The sequence below is a fragment of the Equus caballus genome, chromosome 20 (assembly GCF_041296265.1).
Source record: "Equus caballus isolate H_3958 breed thoroughbred chromosome 20, TB-T2T, whole genome shotgun sequence".
Classification (NCBI taxonomy): Eukaryota; Metazoa; Chordata; class Mammalia; order Perissodactyla; family Equidae; genus Equus; species Equus caballus.
The window spans coordinates 16,339,080-16,351,256 of NC_091703.1; the positions used below are offsets into that span (position 1 = coordinate 16,339,080).

Sequence of the window (12,177 nt, forward strand, 5' to 3'; positions counted from 1 at the left end):
ACATTACACAGGACTCTAATGTCCTCATTTATAATCCACTGAGCATCCTAATGGAAATGGATTTGTTTATTAAAATACATAATCTGAAATGACATGGACAGCATCACGCACGCTTTTAACCTTGGGTTAACACTCAAGGGTTACAATAACAATGCCTCCAGCAACTTTCTATTTTGATAGCTCTTCAGAGTTTCCAGAATACTCTTGCATACACAGAACCTCAAATGATCCTAACAATAGAGTCCTTAGGTAATCACTATTTGGAAACAAAACAACACAATCAAAACACTGTTCTGTGGGTATTTACGTTACAAGTTAATATTTGAAACTGCCTAGTTTTTCAAAAGTTCTCATCGTTGGTTATTTTTTTCTAGTGTGATAAGTGAGGTAGACTGGAGGAATGGATACATTTGTTTGGAATGAATTTGGCTTTGGTTTTTCCTAAGTGTTGTCATTGTGGAGGGGTGTCATGGTCCTTTGTGGAGAACTTGGTGAAAGATCATTGCTCCCATCACCACCTCTTGTATATTCTTCAAATGCTTTTGTGCACTTAGGGTAAGTGGAAGGAAGAGCAGAGACCATTGTTCTTTTTTGTGCTCCTCCCTTTCTGAAGTGGGACATTTTTCAGAAGACCTTTTAAACAACATATCATGGGCCTCCCAGCTGGAATGATTTAATTGCTTTTGGATTCACACTGGGGTTGTGTTGTGTAAGGGCTGGAAAGCAATCATTTGGATGAGTTTACCATGTTTCTGCTCTGTGGTTGCCTTCAAGGTGCACTCAGCCCCTTCTCTAGCTGCTGGTGGAGGCGTGGGATGTGCAGGCAGGGCCAGCATTTCTTGCCATAGCCCTGCTCAGTGAGGAGACACTCTGTCATTGACAAATGCTGTTTTCTTTGATAGGTGTTTTCATAAGATATCCTTTTTACTATTTTTAACTTGGCAGCTCCATTTTTTTCCTGTTGAGGCAAGTGAATATTCCAAAAAGTTGAAATATGGTCTAGGAGCATTTTTTTTAAGAGCAGGAGTACACATGGAGCTGGGCTAGAAAGTATTTGTTCCTAACCATCCACCATTTCCGCCTTCGGGGCCACTTGGCACCGTGGTTGAGAGCATAGTGCTGGATCTTGTCTTTCCATTTATGGCTGCAACTTTGGGACAGCTTTCTGTGTTTTAGTTTTCTTACCTTTTTTCCCCTTAAAGATTGGCACCTGAACTAACATCTCTTGCCAGTCTTTTCTTTTTCTTTCCTTCTTCTTCACCTCCCAAACCTCCCCCCCCCCCCCCCAGTACTAAGTTTTATATTCTAGTTGTAGGTCCTTCTGGATGTGCTGTGTGTGATGCCGCTTCAGCATGGCTTGATGAGCGGTGCTAGGTCCGCGCCCAGGATCCGAACCGGTGAAACCCTGGGCCGCCAAAGCAAAGTGTGCAAACCCAACCACTCCGCCACGGGCCGGCCCCTAGTTTTCTTACCTTTAAAGAAGAGATAATAGGAGTGCCTTTTTCATAGATTTTTGTGAGAACTAAATGAGTTATTTTATGTTGAAAGAGTTCATAACTGGTAGAAATTGCCTGTTGGCTGTTACATTAACACCACAGGTGATTAAAAAGATGTGGAAGCCTAGAATAACTTTGTAATTGATAAGAGAATCCTGGAAAGTTAGTGTTTTTACATTCCTGGCACACAGTGAGGGCTTTCTGAGAGGTGACTCTTACCACTGTGAGTATGTGACATTATTGACCATACCAGAGTGAGCTGTTTCAAGTGTGGTAGAAGGTCCCCAGTGACACCTGTCCATCAGTATAATCAGCCTGTCCTGCTTCTTCTCATTTTCCTTAAGCACTGGTTCCACTGGTCCACGCAGGACCTTTAGGGACATACATAGAACAGCAGGCCTGCACCTCTTGTGTTTGGTTTGGGGATGTCTCCTCCTGGGAATGTTAGAGCCCCTCTCCTCTATGGTGAGATGCCCATACAGATTTCTGTGACAGCCCACTTAGTCAATGTGCCTGATGATGGACGAGAAGCTCCCGGCTCAGATGTGTCTTCGTAATCTGCTGTCATTGGGCCAATTATTTAACCTTTTAAAGCCTCAGTTTCCCTGTCTGTAAAATGCTGATAATACCCAGTTTTTTCCATTAGGGTTAGGGTTGGGAAGGGGGGAGGGGAAGTGACCGTTATTGGCCATCGTGTTTCATTTTGGGGTGATGAAAACGTTTTAAACTTAGATTGTTGTAATGGTTGCACAACTCTGCGAATATGCAAAAATCCATTGGATGGTACACTTTAAATTGGCGAATTACATGATATGTGAATTATAGCTTATTAAAGATAAACTAAAATCTGTTAGGACTAAATGAGTGACAGATGCATAGAGCCAGGCACTGTGGTGAACTTGGTAAGTTCTCAAAAAGTGGAGGCTGGCTGCTGTCCCGTTCCTGGCCTCACACTCCATGACTCTTTCTTCTAAAAGAACTCTAATACCCTGCAGTTCTAAAGAAATTAGTAATAATGTATTAGATTTTCAGAATCTGCAATTAGTCTTGTTGTCCACAATTGGGTGGGATATGTTTATATTATGCACATTGTAAATTGAATTGGTGAGCTGTTCACCAAACTGCTCAGTATTTAATATTTTCAGCTAAATTCATCTGAGCTGTCTTAAGGGAAATTTTTAGTCCACTTGGGAAGTCTTGCTGTTCCCAGAGACTATAAAATGTGTGTATAGAAGTTTTGAAAGTCATCTGTTTCCTGGAGGGTGAGTGGAGGTGTATGTGATAGAATAGTGGATCCATAATATTTATTTGGAGAACCTTGAAAACAATCCTTACTATAATGCAAATATTGTTGTATTTAGTTTTTCATTCTAATATTTTTATTCTGAAAATTGCTAATTCTTCTATAACTTGTATAATTGACTGTGTATATGGGGTGCCTTCCAGTTTAACTCTCGTGCACGTTTTTAAGATCTCTCTCTCCTAGTGTGTTGTGAATAGTTACAGATTCCTTGTTCAAATTCAGAGGTGGGCCAGAAATCTTACCATTTACTTCAGATGTAGTTGGTCTTTGAGAATTCATCCCCTTGAATACAGTCATGTGTTGCTTAATGACCGTGGTATATTCTGAGAAATGTGTCATTGGGTGATTGCGTCATTGTGCGAACATCATAGAGCGTGCTCACAGATACCTAGATGGTATAGCCTACTACACACCTAGGCTGTGTGATACTAATCTTATGGGACCGCCATCATTATGTGCCATCCATCCTTGACTGTACAAGGTTTTATGAAACCCAAACTGGAAAAACACTTTATTCATCATCTGTTCAAAAGTTAATGCATGTCCTCTTCTGAGTATAACCCATAGTTCTGTACTCCTTGTCTTGTTTCTTGAGAGTGATGAAGTGTGACGTCCCTCTTAGCCCTCTGCCTGCTGTCCTAAAAGGCCATTTTCTCAGACATCCTCTGCTGCCACCCCCGGCCCCCCCCCCGCCCCTCCCCCCCATCCTTTGGAGAATGCAGATGCCTTAGAGCCACCTGATGTGGGCACAGGCTAGGGGATTTGGGCAGGGGTGGGGGGAAGTTGGGGGAGGGTTAGTCACTATCAGGCCATCAGCCTGGTTGTTTCCTTGAGTCCTTTGGGGGCCAAGTGGGCCAGGAAACCATTTTTCAATGACAGAAGCCATTCATCCTGATTTATGGTCTTTCTCTTGCCCTGACCTTTATATTCTCATAAAGGTCATGTGTCCCGTTTAAACTTCAGTATCAGAAGTTATTAGGAACATATGTAAGAAACATGTTTTATGGCAAATCTGACTCTTTTAGTTATTTTACATCATTACACATAATGTTTTCACAGTTTTATATATTGGGATTGTGGCAACCAAATTCTGATTGGAAAGAAAATTCAATTTGCTTTAAAATTTATGTGTATAGATTTCTTTCCTGTTTTTTATATATAACCAAAGTGGTGGAGAGATTTCACTGTGCAGAAATTCCAGTGGTACTCCACAAACACCGCATAAACCAGCAGAGCTTGCTTGTGATACTGGAATCAGGGTGCATGGAGGCCGCGGTAGGTTTCGCGTGGGCTCCCAGTGTGAGCTTCCCTTCGAGATTATAATGGAGCTTCTGCTGACCTAAACATGTCCTTGCTGCTTTCCTAGTTTTACACATGAATGCTGTGGCTAAGTTAGTGGAGCTGTTTTTGCCCAGGGCAGACCGGGTTACAGCACTCACACATGCTGCGTTAAAATCCTTTTGAACTCTTGGCACAGGTTGGCAGACATGCCATTGTTTTCAGACAATAGTGACTCAAAGTTGAACTGGCTCCAGGGAGCCAGTGTGGCTTTTGTACAGTAACAAGGATTTAATACCAGCCAATCGATGGAGTCTGTCTTCCCCAAGTAGGGACGCCATGTAATGACATGAAGCTTACACTTAAATGTCTGGCTCAAGATAAGAAACTTGGCGTGCTTCTCCTTTCCTTTTTGTAAGCCATTCTTCTGTATTTACAATGATTGGTTTTGTCCCTTTGATTTGTCTGGGGTGGGGCAGGGAGCGGGTCTTATTTTCTGTAATTTTGTGCTTAGTCCAGTCTTCGGGCCTTCTTCTCATCCTTTCCTTCTTGCCCTTTGTGTCACTATTAGCAGACATTACAGGCTCTGTCCCTATTTCCCTCTCGAGGAGATAAGGGCTTCAGAACCCTGTTAGCTCAGGTCAGACACTGAGTCATCTCAGGGTACCATGTAACTTTGTCAGATGCCAAACGAGGACTGCTTTCCTATTCATACCTAATAAAAAATGTCCAGATTGTCTCCTGGTGTTTAGATGAGGTGCCCCTATTAGCATGGATAATTAGCAAGATCGGGGCATCTGGAAATGGGAAGGGTGTGGAGACAAGCAGAAGTGGACTGCTGGCCCTGTCAGCTCTGTTTGAAGGGAATTACTGTTTTCACACGTGGTTCTTGTCTTTGCCATTGCAGCAGGAGCTTTCAAAAAGATCATCCTTCTTATATTTGCATAACTCCTTTCTCTGAAGAACACAAAGCATTTTATATACTTTATTTTGAATTCTTCAGTGATTCCTGGAGGCGAGATAAGGGGAGGCAGCTGGCTTGTAGTTGAGGGAATTGAGGCACAGATGTGTTCGCTGATCTGGGAGCTAGAAATCACAGCCCTGCAAGAGGTCGTGTATTTAGGGAGGCTTTTAAAGACCTCGTGATTGGCTTTTCATAGACTGCCTTATGGGTCTCCCGCAGGAATCTCGTCGGGGTCCAACTGTGTGAACAGAGCTTATATGGGGAACATCCTTTAGTACAAACTCCCTGGAGCTTTAAATGTGGGCTCTTCCTTGGAGAGGGTAGCTTTCCACCTTTCAGATGATCATGGGATTGCTGTAAAGATGTTTCTGAAATAATTTCTCTTGCCCATTTCTTTTTCATCCATTCTTGGGAGCAAATCTTACCTTCTCAGGCATGAAGTGACTTGAAATCAAAATATCAGCCTTTGGATTTAAAGATTTTGCTTGCCCTGGTGTGGAAACATTTGTCTATAGGCCATTTAACTTTCAGAGTATGTGTATACAAATCAATATGTTTGTCTCTGTTCATTAATGTAAAGCTGTTTGTATCTGGGTACAATACAATTTCCTAATGTGGCTCTCTGTGATAAATGTTTTTTTTTCTCTCCTTAAAGAAACAAGCCCTATTATTCCTTTTAATTGGGTCCATGTGCGTAGGTCCTCCATACATCCAACTTTGTCTGTCTGTCTCATGTTCACGGGGTTTAGTCTTTCCCTGGGAGAGTGAGTATTTTTTCCTTTCCCCTTCTGGAGAATCTTACAAATTAAGACAAAAGATAATTACTCAGAGGGGCAAAACTGGCAGGTTCCCACGACACTTAAAATTAATGAGCTGTTGAGCACAAAATATACCTTGTCTCTGGCTCCATCGTCTTTGCCCGCCCCTCCCCCTTCCCATTTAACACTTGATTTGACTTTTTGGCTGTGTTTACCATTTGGCTCTATTGCTGCTGTAAAATAGCAAGATGATGACAAAGTAGATTCATTTGAAAACTCTCTCTTTGTTTGCAAATGAAAGTTAATTTTATTCAATTTTTAATTTTTGTATCCTTGAAAACTTTCTCCTTTTCTGTTTGTCTGATCAACATAGTCTTTAGTAGAATAGGGCTGCCTTTCACAGAGCAGCCAGATTGGTTTGTGTTGGTGGTGGCACCTGCCTCCCCTCTCCCCTCTGATTCACTTTCTTGTCTAATCCCAGAACCCCACAGATTTGTCTTTGTTTTGCAGGGCTTTACTTTCCAGAGCATTTTCCTGAGGAGTTGGTTTGGTGATGTTGGTGGTCGTTAAAACTCCTCCAAGGCATTAGAATAGGATCCAAGAATTGTGCATTCCATTTCAGGTACAGATAATGCTGAGGAAGCCTCTGTTTTCTATTAGATCTCAGGAAGATACTGCTGGCTAACCACAGTGTCGCTCCTAATGCATTTCCTTTAAGTTTCACTTTAGGAACTGGCTGTGCCCCTTGGTTCATTTGGAAAGGAGTGATGTAGAACTGAACACTGGTTCCTGCAGTGCCCTGTTACGGGTCTGGTCATTGACTCTGTTGGAATTAGTGTGGTGATCCTAACAAGCTAACACTTACCCAGGTCTTGCTTCATGCCCCGCTCAGCCCCTTTCTGCATTAATACTTTCTCCCTGAGTCCTCAGAGCAAGTCTGTGAGATAGATAGTAAATGGGGAAGCGAATACTTGGACAAGTCACCAGCCCAGCGTCAAATGGTCAGCAAATGATTTTTCTGGCTTCAAACTTAGGTAGCTTCATCTCAGAGCCTGAGCTTTTTGCGGGATGTGTAGGTATAGACATAAGTACAGGGTCCATCAAAGGCCCCGGGAAACCGTGAGATTGATGGAGATTGATGTAGCCCAGCAGTTTCAGGCCTTTGGTCTCAAGACCCCTTTTTACTCTTACCAACTATTGAGTGATGCCCAAATGGCTTTTGTTAATGTGGATTGTTTTATTGTTATTTACCATATTAAAAGTAAAACAAAATTTAAAAATACTCATTTAAAACCCATTACATATTAACACAACATTTTTATGAACAGTATCTATATTCCTAAACCAAAAAGCTACTGGTGAGAAGAGTCGCATCCTTTTTCAGTTTTGCAAATCTCTTTGCTGTCTGCCTTAGTAGAAGACAACTAGATTCTATGTCTGCTTCTGCACCAGCGTCTGCAGTATATAGATTTGGTTGGCGTATATGAAGAAAATCAATCTTGGACAAATACGCAGTTGGAAAATGGAGGAGCCTTTGTAGATGGTGTTATTCTTTTATACTACACCCAGACTCATCCAGTGGTCGTTTCTTAAAGGTCAGTTGTTAATGGGAGTCTGACCCTCCATGGTTCATGGAGAACCTCATGGGTGAACGTTTCGTACTCCATTACATTAAAGTCCATCAGTTTGCCTTCCACTTTGAGTGGATCTCTTACCCATGCACAATTTTGTAACATCTTGTATTGATCATTTGAAAATAATGGTTTGCTGAGTTCTGTACCTCTTCCCGTTGTCGGCTCCTTTCCTTATACAGTATCAAAGGATCCCGTAGCTCCTCTCCTCTGACCTCATCAGAAAAGTCTTTAAGTGTTGAGAGGCTGTCAAACTCATGATGGCAGATAAAGGTTTTCCAAAATTGTAATTTTGGCCTGAAATTGTGAATGCTATCAGTGGCAGTTTTGCAAAAACTGTTAGTTATTTTCCTTGACAGGCTCCCTTTATTCATTTTTGAGAAAATGACTGACAAATAACTGCAGCAGTCCTTCTTTCAAATAGAAATATCATTCCATAAAAAAGTATAGCCAGCTTGCAACTTAAACAGTTACAACAGGGCTTTTCCCTGGAAACAGCCATTGGATTTTGGTATGCAGAAGAAGACATTTAACACTTGGTACTGCTTCATTCCACCCTTAAATGTAACTGGCTTTTTTTTTTAACTGCTAATAACTGGTGATGAAGAATACAATAATTATTAGTATGGTTTGGTGCCACTGCACTGATTTCTGTTAAGGCAACTACAGTTTTGCCCACCTTTTGTTGCTGTTGTTTAAAAACATAATAGTTTTATTGAGATGTAATTAACATACTGTAAAATTTGCCCATTTAAAGTGTACAATTGAATAGTTTTTAATATATGCACAGTGTTGGGCAACTATCATCACAATCAACTTTAAAACATTGTCATCACCTTCCCCCTGAACACCTTTATACCCATTAGCAGTCATTCTCATTTTCCTGAAACCTTCCCCACCTCTGGCCACCATTGAGCTGCTTTCTGTCTCTCTGTATGGATCTGTTTGAGTCATTCCATATGAATGGAATCATATGGTATGTGACCTTTTGTCATTAGCTTCTCTTCGTTTACCATAATGTCTCCAACATTCATCTAAGCTGGAGCATGAATCAGTACTTAGTTCCTTTTTATGGATGGATAATACCCCATTATGTTTATATAAATACCAGTTGATGAACCTTTGGATTTTTCCCCACAATTTTTAAGTATTGTTAAAAATTCTGTTTTGAACATTTGTATAGAAGTTTTTGTGTGAACATATTTTTCATTTCTCTTGTACATACCTGGGAGTGGAATTGCTGAGTTGTCTTGTAACTCTGTTTCACCTTTTGAGGAACTTCCAGCCTGTCTTCCAAAGCAGCTGCACCATTTTCCATTGCCACCAGCAGTGTGTGAGGGTTCTGATTTCTCCGTGTCCTCACCAACACCCCCCCTTAGCTGTCTTTCTGAGGATGCCATCCTAGTGGATGTGAGTGAAGGTGTTGTCTTGTGGCAGTTTTGATTAGCATTTCCCTGACTGCTAATCCACCTTTGGTCTTGCACCATTATTGAAATATCACTGCAGTGAGAAAGGCAAATTACTGTCTTAGTATAATTATGGAAATAGTTTTGACTCACAGGATCCCCTGAAAGGGTCTCTGGGTCCCACAAGGGTCCTACAAGTCACTCATTAACCTAGTAGAAAATGTCGAATGTGTTTTCAGTATTGTATTTCTCCTGGCTCGGTCAGGGCATTAGCAACATTTCTTTTTCTCATGAAATGGATGCTGGGAGGCAGCTGGGGTCAAGTGGGAGAGGCTGCCATGAGTCTGCTCAGGCCAGCTGTTGGGCTGTGTGGAAGCCCTTCTTGGTACTCTGTCTGCAGGGTGCACAAGAGGCAAGAGGAGGTCTTGCCACAGTCGGATCACATGGTAACCTGAGATGGTTCTTTTGAACTTGCAGTAATAAGGTTTCCCAAATCTCTACATAGGAACGTCTGTTATCCCCAGTCTACAGGTGAGAAAACTGAGGGTTAAATAACTTGTCCAGTTACAGACAACAGGGCTAGGCATTGACCTCCTAGAATACGGTGTTACTAAAGGGGACAAACCCATAGGATACAATTTTTATTAACTGAACAAAGAGAAAGTAATTTTAGAACTGGTACTTTTTCGTGGTAGTAACAAAGCATGGAGGAGTATGGGATATTTGAGATTAAAAAAAAAAATGCGACAACTTCCTGTGCTGTGTTTCAGTAAAGGAGCTGTGTTCGCTGCTTTAGGAAATTGGTGAACGGTCAAGAATTGCCTGGATTCATGTTTCTTAGCTTGATTTTCGATCACATTGAAGTATGACTTCTTACGGATGTTGCTTTTAATTTGTCTTGAAAGCAAGCACAGATTCTGCCAGCTTGGGCATGATTGATGGTTTCTGACAATATGTCATTACTTACACTTAGCATAAATGCCAGCCATTTGAGGCTCTCCATTTTCTGTGTAACTGAGAGTATCCAGTAGAACCACACACAACACGGGATCATATACCTTATTTTGATGTGGCATGACGTGTACTTCAGTATTGAAATTTTGTTTAGAATATGTAATCACTGGCACTGAACGTTACTGTAGCAATCAACGTTCACATCCAGTCTAGATATGGAAAATGTAAATCTCTCTGTGGTACCATACCCCAAGTAATAACAAGTGGACTGAAGCAGTAAATCTAAGCAATTGAATCAGAAAGGAGGAAATTTGGAGGAATATTTTACCGTTGGACAATATGGGAGGGCTTTCTAAGCATAAACGCAAAGAGAGAAACTTTAAAAAATGGGTTACAGATTTAGCACCACAGCAGATGCAAAATCAAACGACAGATAAGAGGAAAGTGTTTGCAGCCTGTGAGGCATGAGCGTAATTTAAAGGATCCTTCCAAATCAAGGTGAGAGACAGTGTTGAAGGAACTGTAGATAGAAGTCTGGAGGAGGCATCCTCAAAAGAGAGATGTCCTTTTTCAGCTGTCTGAAGGGCCAGTAAAAGTGGGTGAGTTTGATTTGTCCTTCTTCAAGCCAGCAGGAAGAGATTTCAACTTGAAGGAGGAAGAATTTTCTCTTCACAGCTACCTGGTCAGGTAGTGACTTCTGCCAGTCCCTTCTGGGGTGGGGAGGGTGTGGAGTGGAGGTGCCTGATGGACAGGTAGACACAATGACCTGTTCAAGCTTCATCTGTGACGAAATGCACAGGAGCGTTTTTAAAATGACAGCTACAAGGGCTTACTATAGCTTCCCCTTAGCATTCTGCCTGGAGCTTGTGAGGTGGAGCAGACCAGGCACCAGGCACGGGTGTCCTTCCTCCCTCCCTGAAGAAGTAGGTCTGCTGGGATGGTTTGAGGGGAGTGGGGGGCCCTGTGGGTGCAAGGGGAACAGATGTGAAAGGCTCCTTGATTCCATGGATGAGCCAGACCTGAGGAGTCTGTCCACGTTTGCAAGTCCCAGCTGTAAAGCAGAGGAGAAAACTCACGACGGCACTGTAATTGAAGCTTACTGTAGAAACCCTGAGCATCACCCTTCTCTTTTGAACTCCGTAAGTGAGTGGAATCCCACAGACACTTTGCACATTGGCACCAAGAACCACCTGGGCGTTGGGGAGGGGAGGAGGCTTGGGCGCCAGACCTACCTGGGTGTGCTGGTGATGGCCTGGGCGAGGCGCTCACCTTCTCCACACCTCTGGGCTTCATCTGTAAAATGGGCATGACAACAATGTCCTCTCCCTTTGGATTCAGAGGCTGAGTGCACCTCAGAGCTTTAGCGTGGTTCACCTAATTCATGGTAAGCACTTAATACGTGTTAGCTGTTACTGCTCTTCTGACTTCTGGAATAGGAAAAGGGTCTGGCTCAGTGCTACCATGTCTCTTTCTCCTTCATCTGTGGTCACTGATGGGTCAGGTAAAACAGTTGTGTGCCTGACCCATAACTGTCAGCACATCTGCAGCCTCAAAATGTGTAACTGTTAAATCTGAGAATATATTATTTCAGGTCCCCTCTATCTTTATACACAAGGTACTCTTGTTCTTGGTATGTGACTATTTGTATTAGTTTTTTCATTTTCATTTCTTTTTGTTTAAAGTGTGATGTTGATATTCTAAGGGCTGCTGGGGTTTTTTAGTAGGGACTTAGAAACATAAATTTTTGTGGTCTCTAGGTGTTTAGGATTATTCTGTACTTTGCGTTTTGGTGGTGGTTGTGTTTTGACTTGGGGTTGCTCTTGAGAGTGGATGAGACTTGATAGTCTTCCAGAATGTTTTCCTTTTGTGTCTCTTTTTGACTTCAGGATGTTTAGGTTACATGGCCTCATAATCAGTGTAGTGACTTCATTCTTCCTTTCTCTTCCTTTCCAGTTTTCAATGGTTCCAGCAGGTCATCACGGGAGAAAGAACCTGTTCAAAAACACAAAAGCAAAGAGGCCACTCCCGGCAAGGAGAAGCACAGCGATCACCGGGCTGACAGCCGGAGGGAGCAGGCTTCAGCGACCCATCCCCCAGCGGCCCCCTCCCCGGGTTCCTCGGCCAAGGGGCTCGCTGCTAACCACCACCACCCCCCTCTGCATCGGTCGGCTCAGGACTTACGGAAACAGGTAAAGCCTGGCCGTGCCGCACCTGTGACTGTAGTCTGGCCCAAAGGATGCCTGCCAGATGCTACCTCGTCATTTCACCAAGTTAATTAAAGGGGACATGTGAGTGGTAGCCGCACAAAATCCGTGTTTCGAGGGTTCTAAAAGCAGGAAGTGATGCTCTGAGGCGAGAGCGGGAGAGAGGAAGGTACCTTTGCACAG

General features: G+C 42.6%; 1 protein-coding gene across 10 annotated transcripts in view; it reads left to right on the top strand.

The window, feature by feature from the left end:
• The window catches only part of JARID2 (jumonji and AT-rich interaction domain containing 2), a 255,093-nt gene that overhangs the window by 205,025 nt on the left and 37,891 nt on the right, over positions 1-12,177 (top strand). For all 10 annotated transcript variants that reach the window (XM_070244931.1, XM_070244935.1, XM_005603585.4 and 7 more), the window contains one exon: positions 11,744-11,979. In XM_070244931.1, the coding sequence (XP_070101032.1) occupies positions 11,744-11,979 (236 nt within the window). The remainder of the gene's footprint in view (positions 1-11,743; positions 11,980-12,177) is intronic.